The 19340-nt window shown below is 35.6% G+C and overlaps 1 protein-coding gene across 5 annotated transcripts in view; it reads left to right on the forward strand.

Moving 5' to 3' along the window:
• Positions 1–733: 733 nt before the first annotated feature.
• The window catches only part of NOX4 (NADPH oxidase 4), a 170205-nt gene continuing 151598 nt past the window's right edge, over positions 734–19340 (forward strand). For 3 of the 5 annotated variants that reach the window (XR_004053751.1, XM_030918987.1, XM_030918988.1), the window contains exons 1-2: positions 734–1119; positions 1750–1845. Coding sequence is in view for 3 of the 5 variants with exons in the window: in XM_030918987.1 (XP_030774847.1) it covers positions 1063–1119; positions 1750–1845 (153 nt within the window). In the remaining 2 variants the exon portion in view is untranslated. Of the gene's footprint in view, positions 1120–1199; positions 1312–1749; positions 1846–19340 lie in introns of those variants that run through there. The other 2 variants (XM_030918989.1, XM_030918986.1) reach the window with 2 other exon arrangements.

The following is a 19340-nucleotide window of genomic DNA, read 5'->3' on the forward strand; positions in this document are numbered from 1 at the left end:
GATATCTATTTTGCATTGGATATTTTTCTACATGAATGACATTTTTTTTTTCTCTCTTTTCTAATACTGATTTGTTGCAGTGTCGGATAGGTACCTGGGTCACCTCCACACCCTTCTCACTCTTCACGGGGCCTCTGGTACAAGATTGAGAGGATTTCTATTACTTACTGAACAGACTGAGTAGTAAAACAAAAAGATTCCCGAATGCAGTGAATCTAAGTTCCCCTAGAGCCCCTAAGAATTACATCAGCTTTAACCATTAATTCCCTGAGTTCTTCTTATTCAGTAATGTCTTAAAACCTTTTTATCAGTATGAGATGGGCGGGCAAGGGGATAAAGAAACTGGTGGCTAGTGGGAAGCCTTAGGTAAGTGCTTTCGGGGGGCTTTAGTTTGGGAGTGGGATAATTTGCTGAGGAAGGGTGGAAGAAATGTGAGCTAGTGCATAAAAGGCTGTTTCCGGATCAAATTTCGTTACCAAGGCTCTTTGAGAAGAACTCTTTCGGGGGAAAACAACCAGTCCAAAAGAGCTGGATGTGTGTGTGTGTGTGTGTGTGTGTGTGTGTGTGTGGTGAGTATGACGGGGCGGCGAGGGTCCCCACTTTTAGTATGAGTAGCATTGTTCACATGTTTGCCAGTATTTTGGAGCCTGGCAGGCTGGGCTAGAGGCTGCGGGCGACGCCTCCAAGTTCCCACCCGGGACATCCTGAACAGCAGCAGCCACAACAACAGGCTTGCCCCTAGACAAAGGGGCCGGCGCAGAGGAGCAGACTGGTGCAGCCTGGGCCTCGCGCTCAGCTCAGAGCGCTGGGCGTCGGGGCAGCGGAGTGGGCAGAGCTGACCCGGTGCGGGTCGGAGTCAGGGCACCCGGAAAACCCGGCTCTGGGTAGCAGACCCCGCCCGGGCTGGCTCGGCGCCAGGTCTTCGGGCTTCCCCTCAGTCTTTGACCCTCGGTCCTCGCTCAGCGGCCCCGCAGGCCGTGCAACTGTAACCGCTGCCCCGGCCACCGCCCGCTCCTTCTCGGGGCCGGCGGGCACAGAGCGCAGCGCGGCGGGGCCGGCGGCATGGCTGTGTCCTGGAGGAACTGGCTAGCCAACGAAGGGGTTAAACACCTCTGCCTGGTAGGATGGCGGGCTAGGCTCTCCGTGCATTTTCTCTGTACTGCAGCGATTTTGATTCATTCTCTGAGCGTGCACGGGTGGGAAGCTGGAAGTGGAAGTTTTGCCTTAATTCGAACATTCTCCACTAACAAAACTTTATGCTGGAGATAACAATGAACACTCTCCCCCACCTCGCGCCTGTCCCCAAAACGCGTGAGAATTTTTCTGCACATTGATGGGAGAGGAGATGTGGAGGAAGAGAGGTCATTTTCAGTGAACACAGCTTTTCCTTTACCCTTTAAACATTTTTGCTCCCTTTGTTCTTTTCCCAGATTACTTCTGTTCGCTTGGGGTATTGTGATGTCATTAATTTCTTAATCTCATTTTGAATGGCAGGGGATAGCTGTAAATCATTTAGGAGACCTATTTGCAACCCAAATGCTTAGTCTCAGGTGAAAGGGCTGGGTAAAGTAAGATTTGTTTTTCTCTGAGTGGTTTTCAGCTTGCTGGTTAATTGAAAATGCTTTCTGCAGTTACTGGTTTAGGTTCCATTGAAAGCACTGTGGCCAAGAATTTACCTGTGGTTTCTATTCATCAGGTAATAATTATTTTCAATTTTTGTTTTCTGTCTCTCATGTCTGATTGGTTTAGCTTATCTGGCTGTCCATGAATGTCCTACTTTTCTGGAAAACCTTCTTGCTGTATAACCAAGGGCCAGAGTATCACTACCTCCACCAGATGTTGGGGGTAAGTAAGTTGAACTTGGATGATCTGGTGGAATGGGTTTAACATTGGCAGACTTTGCCACAGGTTTGGTCAGTTCCATTCGTTAAAGAAATGTGCACTCTTCACTTTAGAAACATTTGTTGTTCTCTAAAGTGGTCACATTTTCTTGATTTATCATTTACGCTTGTACAAGTTAGAAAGACTGACTCTCTCAAGAACCAAAGGTAGTATCTGCTGAAGTGAAACGAATGAACCTGCCAGACCAGGTTATTGGTGCCTTAAAAAAATTGCTACTTATTGCCAGCTGCTAAGTATCCTGAAGGATCTGATTCACTAGAAGGACCAACTAATGACAAGCTTTTAATTTACTCTTATCAGTGCTTTTAGCCTGCTCATGAGCTTATCCAGAGGATTTCTGCACTGTTTGCTTTTACTGACAACTCTCACAAAGTGTAGGTCTAATGGGGTTATTCATTTCTGGGCAGTTCTCAGTACTTGTTTTGGGTTAGTGGCTGATGATATTCCAGAATTCTAGTATAATATGAGAAAGATACTGGGCAAAACTTTTTTTCTGATTTATTTTATGTTAATATTTTTCTTTCTTTCTTTTCTATGATGTTTCTGATTTTATTCTTCCATTCCATCTCCTTCTTATTTGACTGCTTAACAGAAGATAGTGTCACTGAAGGCATATTGCTTTGTACAAGGAGATTGCATTTTCTTTTCTTTTCTTTTTTTTTTTCTTGAGACAGAGTCTTGCTGCAATCCCCAGGCTGGAGTGCAATGGCGTGATCTCGGCTCACTGCAACCTCCATTTGCCTGGTTCAAGCAATTCTCCTGCCTCAGCCTTCTGAGGTACAGGCACGTACCAGCCTGCCTGGCTAATTTTTGTATTTTTAGTAGAGATGAGGTTTCACCATGTTGGTCAGGCTGCTCTAGAACTCCTGACCTCAAGTGATCCGCCTGCCTCAGCCTCCCAAAGTGCTGGAATTACAGGCATGAGTCACCAAGCCCGGGTGAGACTGCATTTTCTAAACAACAAGCAAAAAGTGTAAAACACTGCAAAAACTTAAGGAACCTGAAAAAATAGATTTTGCATTTTGGAGTCAGGGGAGAAAAAAAAACACATTCTGCTTTTTTTTTTTTTTTCATGGTTTCATGACTACTTAAAATTAAGATGAGTTCAGACAAATTCAGTGGAACCAGCTCTCCCTTCTGTGCTTTACATGGACGGATCTTATTTATCTGTAATTCTCAGTACCCAGACTAGTGATTGGCACATATTGAGCCTGCAACAAGTTGCAGCCGAATTAATTAATTAATATTTATACAACAAAGTAATATCATAATCTGTTGATCACACACTTTATAAAGTTTAACTTCTAGGTTTTAAGCCAATGGGTTGAAAAAAATAGTATATAAAGCTAAACCTATTTTATTGGTAACTCTTCAATTTGAATGTTTATTTCTTTCATCCATCCAATCCAGGAACTGTCTTGAAACCTATACTTTTCAGATTGGCACCCAGAGAGTAAAACCTAACTTTGCTCCTCAAGTTGCTTACAATATAATGGAAAAACCAACAAGTAAATAATTATAATTCAATAAACAAGTGAAGGTTTCTTCTAATAAACACATGACGTGTGATAACTTTTCAGTTTTGTTTTCTAGTATTTCCCCCTTAGGTGTAAGTTAATGAATAGGACGTTTTTCAGTGGAAGTTTTATCTCATCTGTTACATAACTTGATGAACAACTTGGAGAAAAGTTTTTGGATATACAATAGTAAAATTTGCTCTGGGTCATGAGGTATTTGTATTAATATAAAATCTAAGAATTGGAAATTTATTGCAATAACCTAGAAAGCCGTAACTGAACTTTGGATTTTAGCTTTGTGACATAGTATAAACTAAAATAACATCTTATTTTTTAAAAAAATAATTGTTTTGGAAACCAACACTTTAATTTTTATGAACTTACTGTATAACAGAATTTCAAATTTCTTTTGGTGATAAGTCAGATATGATTAAGATCACATATGCACAGAAACATAAACCAACAAATTTGGAAAACATTTAAAACTGTGTTTCACCTCTCTATCCCACTTCACTGCTTCTGCTTGAATAATAGACAGGCTAATGAGCTTCAAGGACTGTTGGCACATAGGGCTTAATAAATATTGATCAAGGGAATGAAGAAAAAAATGATAAAAGGACCAAATAGAAGACTAGGAACAAAAAGGATAAGAAACAGATTCAAGAAAGGAGAGGTTGTTATAAGTTAGTTTTCATGAACACACAAGAATAATTATAGTGAACTGATATTTGAGCTATCTAGTAAGTATTCTTCATTTTACCAAGAATCATTGTGGAAAGGAATGGTCTTTCTACATGCTGAGAGATGAAATATGACCTATAAACTTTTCAGTAATTACCTGTTATGAATTTTCTAGTCATTAATTTATCTAAGCTATTTTGGAATAGGTATTTCAGTCTGTATATTACTTTTAATTGGAAAAGAAACTCCTACAGTTTTACAATTTATGAAATAGTGTTTAATTTTGTGTCCTAGGCTTATCTTTTCTAATCTTATAACGACTCTTGTATTATTTCATAGAGTAACAATTTACAGGCACTTTTCAAATTGCAAAGAAATGTAGTATAACAAAGAGATAGAATTAGTTTTTAAATAAATATTGCTGACTCTCATGTCTTACATTTTTAATAACTATATATTATGAACTTAGCATCTTAGGGTGGTGCATCTTAGAACTTTTCAAACACTTGGTCCCGCTGCTATAGACATGTGGGATTCCTGAAGAGAGTCTAGGTATAAGTCTCTTTTAGGTGGATTTTAGGTTTGTAAAAATCACGATGTTATCTCTGGAAATGTATTTCATTGTGCCATTTAAAACACAAATAGAAATAATACTTTCATTGCTGAACATTTTGGTAATAGCATTGAGTATAAAGTTGCTGTCATTCATCTGTGCAAGGTAAGGTAATAACAAAGTCGTACTAGTATTATAGGCAGGAAGGACCCACAGAATATGGTCCATTTATTGGAAGACACAGACAATGAGAAGCAGTTAGTTCTTGGTAACTGCTTGAAAATCTCTATTTTCTATTAAGAATGACTTTTTATTCAAATGTTTATTTATACCTGTGATATGCCAGGAATTTTACAAATGTTTTGTTTAAGCTAGGAAACTGTTCTCTCTGTTTTACTTATGAGGAAATATGGGCTGAGGAAGCTGTATGACTCACTCAAATCCCTTTGAATGGTCAGTGTAGGAGCTAGGATTTGAATACATCCCTGTCTGGCCTCTGCTTTTTCGTCATACTACATAGCTTTTCTGAGCAACTTCACTGGCCCATCTCAGATACTTATACCACTGGTTAGTATTAATTTTTACCAGTGCTGGCCAACAGAGATATTCAGCAAGTCATATATATATATAATTTAAAGTTTTCCAGTAGCACATTAAAAAAGAAAATGAAACCAGTGACATTGATTTTAATAATATGTAGCCGACTAACCAGGCAGTAAAAGAGACATCAGGACCTGGGTAGTCCTCTTGCTCCTCCTCTACTAAGCAGGAATTGTCAACAGATGTGAAGTTGTGGAACTACAAAAATCATTGGTTTGGGAGGCCATGGTGGGACCATTGCTTGAAGCCAGGGGTTTGAGACTAGTCAGAGCAACAAAGTGAGACCCCATCTTTACAAAAAAATACACACATACATACACACACATACACACACTAGCTGGGCATCGTGGCACATGCATGTAATTGCAGCTACTTGGAAGGCTGAGGCAGGAGGATTGCTTGAGCCCAGGAGTTTTGAGGCTGCAGTGAGCTATGATTGGGTCACTGTACTCCAGCCGGGGTGACACAGCTAGACCCTTCCTCTAAAATAAATAAATAAATAAATAAATAAGTAAATATTATTGGTATAGAAGTATAAAAATCTCCCTGGCTTCTGTCTCATCTTCTGACTTTTCTGGAGGTGAAAACTTTTGAGAATGAAGATGAAAGTATTTACTTCTCAGAACTAGAATATCCACTTTTATTTCAGGGTTACCATTCTCAGAATAAAATTAAAGACTAAAAAGTACATATGAATTGACAGGAAAAATAAGATCTTAATTGCTGGAAGATAAAATAACATTGGGATTAATATGTTTTATTGTGGCTTCTCATCATGATTATCTTTTCCCAGACTGGTCTGATCCAGACTGGAGGCAACATGGTCACGGCTGGTTTATGCCTGAATTAATGTGTTAGTCAGACTGTGCACTTCCTAGGAGATGTTTAATTGTGACATGTCATGAGTTTTGGAATCTTAAAATTAGCTAAGAGGAAAAAAAAATCTATTGAGAGAAGCCAAAATAAGCACCCAAACAAGCAAACAAACAAACCAAACAATAGCCTGCTCCACTGCCCCATAGCAACCTTTTAAATAAGGGTAAATAAGGGACGTCATTGGTTGCTTAAGATTAAATCTATTTTTATTTATTTATTTTTAAGGAATGGAAAATGTAGTTGCTTGTACTTCATAGAAAGTAGTAACAGGTTGTGTTTAACTCTCAGAAATGTAGTTTTCTTTCTTTCTTTTTTATTTTTGGAAATGCTGTGGCAGTTTAACTCAAAACATCATTTACAGGAGCTTCTGAATTCATGTTTACCTGTTTTGAGTTGCATTTTTTACATTTTAATAATTCAAGAATATCATGTAATTCCCATAAACATTTTAACTTGAAAGAAGAATGATTTTATGATATCAGATTCAATGTGTCTTAGTTATATATATATATATGTATATATATATTCAACATGTCTTAGTTATGTATACATATTTTTTTCCCTCCAAACTATTCAATTTCAAACTAGTTATTTGCATGGTGTCATGATGAGATTTTAATTTTAATTTTGCTCTTATTCACAAATATTGTTTTAGTTCTGCTGCATGATCATGAAGCTTTTTTTTTTTTTTTTTAAACTTTTAAAAGTGGAATACCTATGCTCTGGAATACCTATGTTCTCTGGAAGAAAGTTATGAGCATTCAGATTCTTTCTTTTTTTATTTTTATTTTTTCTTATACTTTAAGTTCTAGGGTACATGTGCACAAGGTGCAGGTTTGTTACACAGGTATACATGTGCATTCAGATTCTTTCTAGTGAAACACTGGGATTGTCTTTCTTTAGTCGATCATTATCCATTAGAAACATTAACTAATTTACCCTCTCAAGAGTCCTAGAAGTTATATCATAACATTTTACAGAGACAGAAATCTGATGTCATGTGAATTTCTTAAGGTCAGAGGCTGGAGTCTCTGGACAAATGGACCTAGGACTTTAAGTCAACGTTGGTTTCACAGCTGGCCTGGGCAGCTTTAATTCTGCTGATAATGAATATATGATCCCTGTTACTTTCAGAAAAGATTTGGTCATTAACTCCTAATTATACAGACCATAAAAGTAACTAGTTAGAGTTGCTCAGGCACACGTTATGATAACAATTCAGGGGACATGTTTAGATGAGTGTTATTTTGCTTGTTTTATTCTTCACATTCTGCTAGTTAAAAACAATTTTCTTCTTGTTTATTGGCAGAGGAAATGGGTTATATTTCTTTGATGAAATTATATTCTTTATCTATTTACAATAGACACTGATTCATAGAATTTTAGACTTGGAAGGGAACCTTGATATCTTTACTTAGATTACTTTTCATTTTTCAAAATGGAAAAATGAGATTGAAGTGATTTGTTCACTATCACCTACTGAATTAGTGACTTGTTCACTATTTAGTCTATTATTCTCCTTAGTCCAATATTAGCCTGCTATAATGAACAGCTGTATGAACACACACAAGAACATTTTAAATCCCACACTGTATGGACTACTCGCTTTACGTTTTAGGTGAAATGATCCTTTAAAATGTCTAGCAATTTAAGAAGCTAGGGAAAATGATTGATTTACTCTCAAAATAAAATATATTTTTAGTATTATAGTTGTTTGAGACTTGTCGATAAATTGTGAAGGAATTATGAGACATTTTTATTTAACTTTTTTTCTGATTTCACAATATTTATCAGAATTCTAAGGCTCAATATTTAACCTCGTTGTGATATATAGCTAAATGCCAACTGCATAATTCTCCTTTATCAATATCATCCCAAACAGCATAGAATTGGAAGATAGAATGAATCTAAAAGATAGTCAAATCTTTATTTTTTAATAAATGATATGAATAATATCAATAACAGATTGAGATCAGTGATAACTGGCTAATAGTAGACATTAGTCTAAGAGCTTTGCACTGATTAATTTACTTAACTCTCAGTCAGAGTATGGAGGCCATGTTTTCAAGTTTTTGTTTTGTAGCTGAGAAATTGAGTTAGAGGGCTTTTTTTTTGAGACAGAGTCTCACTTTGTCGCTCAGGCTGCAGTACAGTGGCCCCATCTCGGCTCACTGCAAGCTCCGCCTCCCGGGTTCACGCCATTCTCCTGCCTCAGCCTCCCGAGTAGCTGGGACTACAGGAGCCCGCCACTATGCCTGACTAATTTTTTTGTATGTTTAGTAGAGATGGGGTTTCACCCTGTTGGCCAGGATAGTCTCGATCTCCTGACCTGTTGATCTGCCCATCTCGGCCCGGATTACAGGCATCAGTCACCGCGCCTGGCCGAGTTAGAGGGGTTCTATAACTTGCTAGTGAGGGACAGAGGCAGGACTCTAGCCCAAAGATCCTGGTTTCGGAACTTGTATTCTTGTTTCATAAAATTTTAATTGACAAATGCAAATTGTATTTATTGTGTACCACATGATATTTTGAAATATGTGTATACTGTGAAATGGCTAAGTCGAGCTAATTACCGTGCATATTACCTTACATGCTTACCTTTTTTTGTGATAAAAGCACAAAATTTACTGTCTTAGCAATTTTCAAGAATATATTATTACAAACTATAGTAACCCTGTTGTACAAAAGATCTCTTGAACTTATTCTTCCTGTCTATCTGAAATTTTTTGTCCTTTGAATAACAGCTACCCAACCCCCTCCCATCCCCACCAGCTCCTGGTAACTACCATTCTACTCTCTACTTCTGTAAATTCAGTTATATTCTTTCTTAGATTCCACATATAAGTAACATTATGTGGTATTTGTCTTTCTGTGCCTGACTTATTTTACTTGATGTCCTTCAGGTTCATTCATGTTGTCACAAATGACAGGATTTCCTTCTTTTTTTGTAAAGCTGAATCGTATCCCATTATGTATATATACCATATTTTCTTTTTCCATTTATCTGTTGACGAAATTTGTATTCTGAGCCATTTGTGCTCTGTTGTCTCTTTGCAACATTAATATTAGGTTGAATCATATAGAATTGCCATTTTGGTAGATCAAAAACAAATATCAGCTATTGTATATGGCTCAACCTAGTACCAACTATTACCATTTATTGACTATATATCATGTGTCAGACACAGTTCTTGGCCCCTTACTTTTATAATCTCATTTAATCCTTATATTTAATTGAATCCTTGTAACAACTGTAGAAGATAGGAATTATTGCTTTTTACAGAATTGAGAAGCTTAGATTAGGAACTATTTGCTTTTTACAGAATTGAGAAACTGAGATTCTGAGTGGTTCGGTAACTTTCTGAGTAGTTAGGTTACACAGCTGACTAGTAGATAAGCCCAGGTTGAGCCCACACCTGTCTGAAACTGAGGACCATGCTCTCAATCACTCTGCTTTCCAGGTGAGGTTCTGAAACAGGTAGTGTTAGAACCTGGAATTCTCTACTCTTATCTAAGGTCCTTATACATTTTGCCATGGTGGCACTGAATATACTGTTTGTGTTTCCCTCTGTTTGCACGTTAGTGTGTTTTTGTATCTGCTGAGAAGTATTTGATCAGAAGTAAATGTAAGCATATATGCATTATTCTTATATATGCAGTGGACTTGTATAACTTACATTTGAGGTGGACTTGTATAACTAATACCTACTCCGTTAGTTTGCTAGGGCTGCCATAACAAACTACCACAGACTGGGTGGTTTAAAGGAAATAAATTTCTTCATAGTTCTAGAAGCTAGAAGTTCAAGATGAAGGTGTCAGCAGGGTTGGTTTCTCCTGAGGGCCTCTCTCCTTGGCTTATGGAGGGCTCTCTTCTTCCAGTGTTTTTGCATGGCCTTCCTTCTGTGTTTATGTCTTAATCTCTTCTTATGAGGGTACCAGTCATCCTGGATTAGGGCCCATCCCAATGAACTCATTTAACCTTAATTACCCCTTTAAAGATTGTGTCCAAATATAGTCACATTGTGAGGTAAATTCAACTTGGTACATCTACCAACTTTGTCAGTCTTCCTCTGGAAGCTAAGCATGCATTTTGAGAAGTTAATTTGAAGTTAATGTAGTTTTTTTTCTCCTTAATTGTAGAAGCCCAGCTGAGCACTAGCATTCCAGAATGACATAGCACAAGGGTGCTTCCCAGGACCTTTTAGGAAGGTGTTGCAATGCTCCTCCTTAGAGGTTTGTCGAGCTTTATTCTTAGCCCCACCCTTCAACTATTTTAAGCATGCTCTTACACAACCCTTTATTCCCTCCATGACCTCGAAGAAGAAAATCAGATAAATTAGCACCTCTGAGGAGTAGCATCAATATTTTATTTTGATTTTTTAGATTTTGGCATCAAGAGTATGAATTCAGGGAACTGACTCCCAGAAAAGGAAGTAGTGAATATTGAGGAACTACTTTACCTTGCACATCACTGAGGCCAATAATAGCAGCAGTCGTCGTAGCCCTAGTCCTAATCATAGTTGTGTATACTTTCTTCTGGGCAACACTCAGCCTGGAGGGAGAGGAGCCTGTAGAACTGTGGACTGTTCTAGTCCATTTACCCACTTTGATGGATGAATTTCATATAGTTAAATGCTTTCTTTATGGACTCAGTGCAAAGCTGAATATGGATTGTAGGTCCTCTAACTCCTGATCGGTGTTTCTTCATGTCCATCATGCTAAGCATTGTGTTTATCATAAAACTGATTTTAAAATTGGCTAGGTAATTCTGGAGAGAAAAATAATTATAATTTCTTACTGAAAAGGTCATGGGCGTTGGAGCTATATGGATATGAGTTTGAATTGTGGTTAAGCATTTCTCTCCATTTGTGATTTTGACATACTATTCTCTCAGCCTAGGTGTAAACCCTACTCATAAAATAGGGCTTAAGCCCTACTATTAGTTTAGATGGAAGGATAGCATGAGAAAATGCAGGTGAAGTGCTTAGCACTTGGTACATAGGCATTCAGCAAATTGGTAACTATTACTATAAATATTAAATAATGGTAATTAGTATTAGCGGCATCAATACAATGAATAGGACCAAATGGTAATATTGTATATTGTGTGGGCTGTGTGTGTGTGTGTGTGTGTATGTATATATATATACACACACAAATATGTTAAAAAGATTTCAGAGACATAAAGATGGAAAGGATTTGCTAGGCATACAGATGCTGAGCATATGAGATGACACCTAGGACAAAGATTTACCCTTTGATCTATTATTTCACTGCTCACAAGGGTGCTTAATAAATGGATGTTTGATGATGAGGTTGTATGTTTGCTGGTCAGTAGGAACATGTTACCTTCAGTCCTTTAGTTGACTTTTGGCTGCCTCCCTGATCCTCTGGAGAGAGGAAGGCTATTTGCTGCAATTTGTTATTGGCACAAAGTTTGTGGCAATTTGGCTATGATTGTTGGGTGGAATTTTAGTTTGAGGTGGAACACATTTCATTCAACAAAACATTATCTAATAGTTTTTATTAAGCTTCACCGAATCTTGGAATTTTCAACAGATAAATAAGATAAATTAACTATCTCAGATTACTGTAAATGTTAAAGAAAATTAAAATACATAATAATAATAGCTAGAGCTAGCTTCCATTGCAATCTTCTCATGGGCCTAACATTGTGCCAAGTTCCTGTTACATTCTTTGCTATAGTCTCCACTATCCTACAAGGTAGGTTCTATTCATAAGAGGAAGCTAAAGAACAGAATTTGTAAGCAATTTGCTTATTGATTATAAGTACCTAACATGAATCTATTATATACTAGGAGCTCTAAAAGTGTCAGTCGTCTTCTTTCCTCCCTCTGCTCTCATCCTTCACAGCCTCATAGAATAATTCACCTTGCTGTTTTATACCCCAGGAAAACATGATGGAAATATTCTATTCACCTCAGAATATTGTGCTGAGCATTATGACTTAACAGATAAGAAAGTAGTTTGAAGAATTAAGTTTCACAGATGTGAAAGATTGTTGTTATGTTGTGTTTCTGTCTCCTATCATTTCACAGAGCTTTTAAGCCTCCAGTCATGGTGCCATAACATTGCTCCCCTGGACATCATTAAGGAAAGTTTGAAGAAAGGAATGAGACGTTTGTCTTCATGCCAAAAAAAAAAAAAAAAAAAAAAAAAAAAAAAAAAGGCAGTCAACCCTTAGCATGCAATACGCTTTACCTTTGCAGTGTGACTGTTGAAGTAGGATCGTGACAGTCTGTGACATATTGTAATTAATAATAAAACAAGTATATACAGTTGACTCTTTAATAGCAAAGATTTGAACTGCTCAGGTCCAGTTACATGCAGGTTGTTTTCAACCAAATGTGGATTTGTAGGATGTGACACCCAAACATACTAAGGACCGACTTTTCCTCGAGGCCAATTCCACGGGGCCTACTGGGGCACTTGAATAGGCACAGATTTTGGTATATGCGGGGATCCTGGAACCAATCCCCCATATATACCAATGGACGACAGAAAGAGCAAATTACATAGGTAGAGAATGAGTCTGTGCGATTCCTAGAATTACATCCTATTGCGACTTTTTGATATAATAAAACTCAAGCAATGTGATAAAAAAAATGTCTAGTGAAAAGTAGTTTACTTTCAGTTCTGACAGTGAGACTAAAGGAAAAGTAAATAAAGGAAAAGAAGGACTTTGTTCAATCAGTAGAAATTGTGTTCATCTTTAGAAATTGGAAAGTTGAATTTGACAATAGCTCTCATCGCTAAATGGAAACTATCAAAGGTTTTCATGGAATCCATGAAAGGATTGTTCAAGGTCTCTAGACCCATATCAAGACTTTCAGAGGTCTAATATATTTTAAGGGAAGAAAAGATGAGTGACATAACCAAAGTATAATTTTATATAGCTGAGAGTTTTTTTTTTCTAATGGAGGCATTTTAACAATAGGGTATAATTGAGAAATGATTATATGGAATGCCTTTCTGACTACATCTCTTTTCTTTATGATTGAATTTTCAAATTGCAAATAATGTCATTAACGTGATCATAGAAAGCTCAGGTCTGGTGGGAGGATCTGGAGTGGTAGTGATCCAAACAAGTTTCTTTTATCCCTATGCTATCCTATACTTTTGATTCTCTTTGTAAGCTTCCTTTTCTTCCAATATGCCTTCCTTTATGTGCTTTTCCTTTAGCATCTTATCCCAAATAAAATCCCGGCTACTCCACCTTATATGAAAGCATAGATTTCCAGGAGGATGAAGATCTTATAAGGTGAGAAAGTTGTAGAACAAGAAAATAACCACCTATTGAGAATACTTAGGAGATAGGGTGATGAGCGTACTTTTATTTCTCACTGATTTTCCTTGGCCACATTTCTTTCTTTCTTTCTTTCTTTTTTTAAGATGAAACAAAACAGGATCTCATTATGTTGCCCAGGCTGGAGTGCAGTGGCTATTTACAGGCATGATCATAGTGCACTACAGCCTTAAACTCCTTGGCTCAAGTAATTATTCCCTGGGCTTGGAGATTGGCTTGGATTGTGTAAAACCCATCACTAAACTAACTATTTTACTATTCTGATTTTGTACATTTTTAGAAAATATTAGAGTGAAAGAATGAGTCAAATGTAAATCTTGGAAGAGTTTAGTTTATGGGCTGAGAATGGATCTATAAGGTTTCTTTAACTTTGATCTACTTGAAGAAAATTGACCTTAGACTTGTATTGGGTTTAAATCTTGAGTGTGTCATGTTTGAAGAAGATACATTTTGTGCAATACACAAATTTTAGGTATATGAAAGTTAATTTGTTAAAGTCCTTTATGACTGTCATTCTGATTCTTGTTAAAATCAAGTGTCTGCTATCACCTTCTCCTGAGCACATAGTGTCTATCAGCTCGATTATCAACTATAGTAATATCTGTGAAAAGTCGAGAATATCAATGGGAGTGGCATGATATCATGAAAAGAACATGGATTTTGTGGTAAATTGATTTAAGTTGAAATCTCAACTTCAACTCTTAACAAATACAACTGTAAGTGATTTATTAAAACTTTGAAAGCTTCAGTTTTCCCAGTTTTCAATGGAGATTTATATTATTAATTGAGCCACATGAAAATTTCAATATAGAAACATTTTGACTTACAAAAATGACAATTTAGGTTAACCTGCGTTTAGTTTAACATAGTTTGATCTAATATATCACTTACAAGATTTTTTTTGGGGGGGTGGGGCAGAGAGTGGCAGGGAAAGAGGAAAAGATTAACCAAGGTGAGGAAGAAATGAGTGTAAGGCCCTCAGAAAGTGTTAATTCCCTTCATCCTATTGTCAGGTTATAGTAGACAAACTTATGACAATGCTAAGACTTACTTATTTCAGAAACGTCTTTGGAGTTAAGAATGTTTTGAAGTTGAAATTTGTTTATAAACATTTGTTAATGATTATAAAATGATTATAAAAATTTCCAACAGCTGAAAGAAAATACCTTCTAGTTTAGAGCAAAGCACGCATTTTGAAGTGATATGAAAAAATATTTTGCCAATGACAGTATATATTATTTTCTTAGTTAGAATTTCAAAAATATTTAAGCTCATGGTTAATTGTTTTCCGGTTGGCCGTGGTTTCCACATTTTAGCTCCCCAATTCTTGGCCTTTTTAAAACCTTCTGTCAAGCAGCTCATACATTGAGACACACATGAAAAGGACCCATTTTATAGGACAATAACAGTGAATTATTTCCATAAAAACAAAAAAAATTTTTAAACTTTTTTGATACCAAGTACAGGATATTTCAAATTAAACATAACACCTCAATTCATGACACACTATCCTCATGGTTCTGTGCAAGGCTCCCTTTTATTTTCTTCATCATTCATTCATTTATTAATTTACCCATTTAATCATTCTCCATTATCCAATCCTACTCTCCCAGGGTTCCCCAGTCCCCAAGCCACAGACAGGGACTGGTTTCTGGCCTGTTAGGAATCAGGCCACACAGCAGGAGGTGACCAGCTGGCAGGCAAGTAAAGCTACATCTGTATTTACAGCTGCTCCCCATCGCTTGTATTACCACCTGAACTCCACCTGCTGTCAGATCAGCTGCAGCATTAGATTCTCTTAGGAGCGTGAACCTTATTGTGAACTGCACAGGAGGGATCTAGGTTGCAAGCTCCTTATGAAAATCTAATGCCTGATGACTTGTCACTGTCTCCCATCACCCCCCAGATAGGACCAATTAGATTCAGGCAAACAAGGTCAGGGCTCTCACTGATTTTACATTGTGGTGAGTTGTATAATTATTTCATTATATATTACAATGTAATAATAATAGAAATGAAGTACACAATAAATAAAGTAATGCACTTGAATCATCTTGAAATCACCACTGCCCCCTCCACCAATCTGTGGAAAAATTGTCTTCCCCAAAACCAATCCCTGATGCCAAAACGTTTGGGGACCACTGCATTCTCCTCCTGACAATAGCAGTCTCTCCAATGTGCTTGATGTTTATCCTTTTGTGGGTGTTTTATGTATATGTATCTTCTAATTCACAAAAATGGCATTGGATCATAGGACTTATTTAGTTTCCTAATTTTTCTCATCTGGTATTATATTTTTGAAGTCTATTTATGTGGCTGTGTGCTTCTTTTGTTTCTTGCTTCCAACTGCTACACGGTATTCCATAGTTTACATCTACCACTTTTTATATATCCGTTCTTCCAGGCACGCAAACTCAGATTACCTCTAATTTCCTGCTGTTTCAAATAGCATCATCATTAATATAAAGGATACTGTTGTAATATAAATATTATATGGTAGTTTCTTGGTTTTGCCTACTAGGTTTTCTTTAAAAAAGGAGTACAAATATGTTGTTCATTTTGCTACAAAATAGTATATTTTTAGTTACTTGTTATAGCAGTTGAATTTAGACGGATTAGGATAAATATGAAAATAATATCAACATATGGAATGAGTTTACAAATATTAAGATATTTGATTGTAATAACTAGTTTTCAGCAAGAAAACTAAAGTATATTTTATGACATAAGGAATGAATGTAGTGAGTATTTTAAGTATGATTTAACTTCTATATATCTTATGAACTGCACATAATAGTAACCATTTAAACAACAAAATGCTATATATATATAATATATAAATAAAAAATATAATAAAAATATATAAGAATAAAAAATATAAGAGAGAACATTAAAAGCATAGGTGCAAATAGTGGAATGGATTTTCTTTAAAAAAATAGGTAAATAAAAAAGTAGAAAACAACTCACCCTAACTGCCTGAATGGCAAAGTACAGTATAGTAGATAGCTTGTACCAACCCTAACGAGCAATCATAGGTTAGGAAGGTTGTGAGATGGAATATGAGTGGAGATGTTTTGTTTTATACATGGCAGGATATTAGGGTTTTTTAAATTAAAATTTTAATATGTGTTAAAATACTTTTTCCAAAATTGTTTGCTAAATGTCTTAACAGCATACAAGAAAAGCAAGCCATAAGAAATATAGTATAGAAATATGGTATCACCAGGGAACCAGAGGTTAGATAACATTTAATGTGTGAGGTCAATTAGTAGTGTTAAAGGGTCAGAAATTTTTGTCCCTTATGCCCTCCCAGTACCTCAATATTTCTTCCCTACATTACCTGGAACCCCTCTTATTTCTTAGATTGCTATAGTATAATATCAATTATTATAATTTCGTCTCTTCCCTTTTCCTATTCTATTCTGTCCTGTCCTGTCCCATCCTGTTCCATCTCATCCTAACCTATTCTGTTGAATCCTGCACTTTACATTAATATATCCTCATTTATCAAAAGTCTAAAGAAAATGGATCAGCAACTTAATACCCTTCTTCTGAAAGATTCCATCCTAAGCCATTAAATATTTTCAGGGTAATTTTTAAAAGTTAATCATGCATTTTCCAATATGAACATAATGCAAACCATTAGGGAAAAATGAAAAATGCACAAAAGTAGAAATGGAAAATTTTAAAATATTATCAATATTTGAGGACAATATTATTCTTCAAATTATATTTTTAAGACTTGCCCACTTTATTTTCTTAAGAAAAATAATTTTTCTTATAACTGTTTTATATTTACTAATTGTTTTCCTATTTATTATAGAAAATAGAGGAAAAGAAAAAAATGTTCTGTATATCATCACTCACACATAACCACTATTAACATTTTGGTGCATTTCCTCAGTACATTTTTTTTATTTTTTTATATAGCAGTGTGATCATTCAGAATCAACAGTTTTGTTTCCTACTGTAGAATGTAGCATAAATATCACATTAGATTTATCTCTGTTATCATAATCTTGTTAATAATATTTTATTTATTTTTAATATTTCACTGAATAAATGGAACACAAAACTTAAACACTCCCATATTTCTGGAAATATAACTGACTTCTGTTATTTTACTGACCTAGAAACTGCAAGGAAAAACATGATTGTGCAGAATACCCCCTCTGTTTTCATATGTCCTTTGGATATGTTATTAGATTTTCAAAGTATATTAACCCATTTAATTTTTTTATTGTGAATTTGTACTGGTTATTTATCCATTTAATTCTTGGTACTTAATTATTAAAATATGTTAAATTTCCAAAGAAATACCTGATTCTGTATATTAAACACTGATGATACAATAGAAAAAGAATAGAAACTTCCCTCTACATCTTAGAAGTAACCACCTGAATCTTTTTCAATTATGTTTATGCCTATATATCAATGCCTGTATATGTAGATACACATATATACATGTGCATATTATTAATTCAGTAGTCTGGATTGATATTACTATCTCATTTCTATTATGTGAGGCTAACTTATTTCATTTTTAACCACTTCATAGTGCACCATAATGCCATAAGGTACACCATAATTTCTTTTGCATTTCTCAATTGTTGGACAACTTGAATTTCTTTTTTTTTTTTTTTTTGGTATTACAAATCATAGGGCAGTGAATATCCTTGTAGAAATTTACTTGTACAATTAGAAAAGTGTTTCTGTATGTCATTTTACTTTATAAAGAAGTTCCAAGATGTGATGTAGTGGTCTCACTCAATATTAGATTTTTTAGAGAAAAAAAGATTAAATTTGAATTGCATTTCCTTTGTCTTTGTAGAAACGTGGCACTGATGTTGTAAAACTTTTATTTGTAACATTTGGAAACTATGCAGTGATTGTCAATTGGAGAAAAGAGGACTACAAATATATCATCTTACGTTTCATTTAATTTATTAGGTTGGTGCAAAAGTAATTGTGTTTTTTGCCATGGAAAGTAAAAACTGCAATTGATTTCGCACCAAACTAAACATTATTTTCCCAACAACTGAACTAATGTGGTCCACTGCATGTTGGCCAGTTAAACTCTGTGAAGGGTTTGTCAGAAGAATCTAATGCTTTAACATGCATATATCAGGAAATGTAGGAAAATAGTCTGCACAAATTATCCATTATTTTAGTCCATCTTAACTGAGTACCTACTGTGTTAGGCATTTTGGCTCTTTCTTTATATCCAGAGTTCTTTCTCTTTGAATTGATAGCTTATTTTGGAGGCAGTGTTTTATTTTTTTCCCCAAGGAAAGACTGGATGAGTCGACTTCATTCAAAAGTTGAAAGTAATAGTTAAAAGACATGCCGAGTTAGCTAAGATTGCTAGTGTTTTGAGGACAGAGATAGAATTTAAAAACAATTTTATAGATTCAATTAATAAGAGTTAATAAGAAACAGGATTAAGTTCAGGAGGATCAAAATAGACAATATGTTTAAGTAGGCTATGCTTAGCAGACATGAGAAAAAAATCTTTATATTGAATATCCTGTATTCACTATATGAGTTTTAATATATATCATCATGGATAGTCTGATTAAAATTCTAATCAATGAGGAGGTATCATTGCTATGTGTGTTTTCTCTCAATTTGTTTTTGTTTGTTCAGGCCACCAGTATATCTGTTTTGGCCTCTAATTTTCAGAGGAATGTTGAAAAATTAAACATGGTTTAAAGATAAAGAGCAATGAGACAACATTTTGGAATGATTGTTTTTGATGAGGTGTAGCTGAGAGGTAACTAAACACTCAGTAATTGTGATCAGATGTGCTGGACCCATGATGTAGGAGACACAAAGCCTGTTTCAGCTATCTAGTCAACCATGCTCTGCAAAACACTTTCGACTT

The sequence above is a fragment of the Rhinopithecus roxellana genome, chromosome 15 (assembly GCF_007565055.1).
Source record: "Rhinopithecus roxellana isolate Shanxi Qingling chromosome 15, ASM756505v1, whole genome shotgun sequence".
Taxonomy (NCBI): domain Eukaryota; kingdom Metazoa; phylum Chordata; class Mammalia; order Primates; family Cercopithecidae; genus Rhinopithecus; species Rhinopithecus roxellana.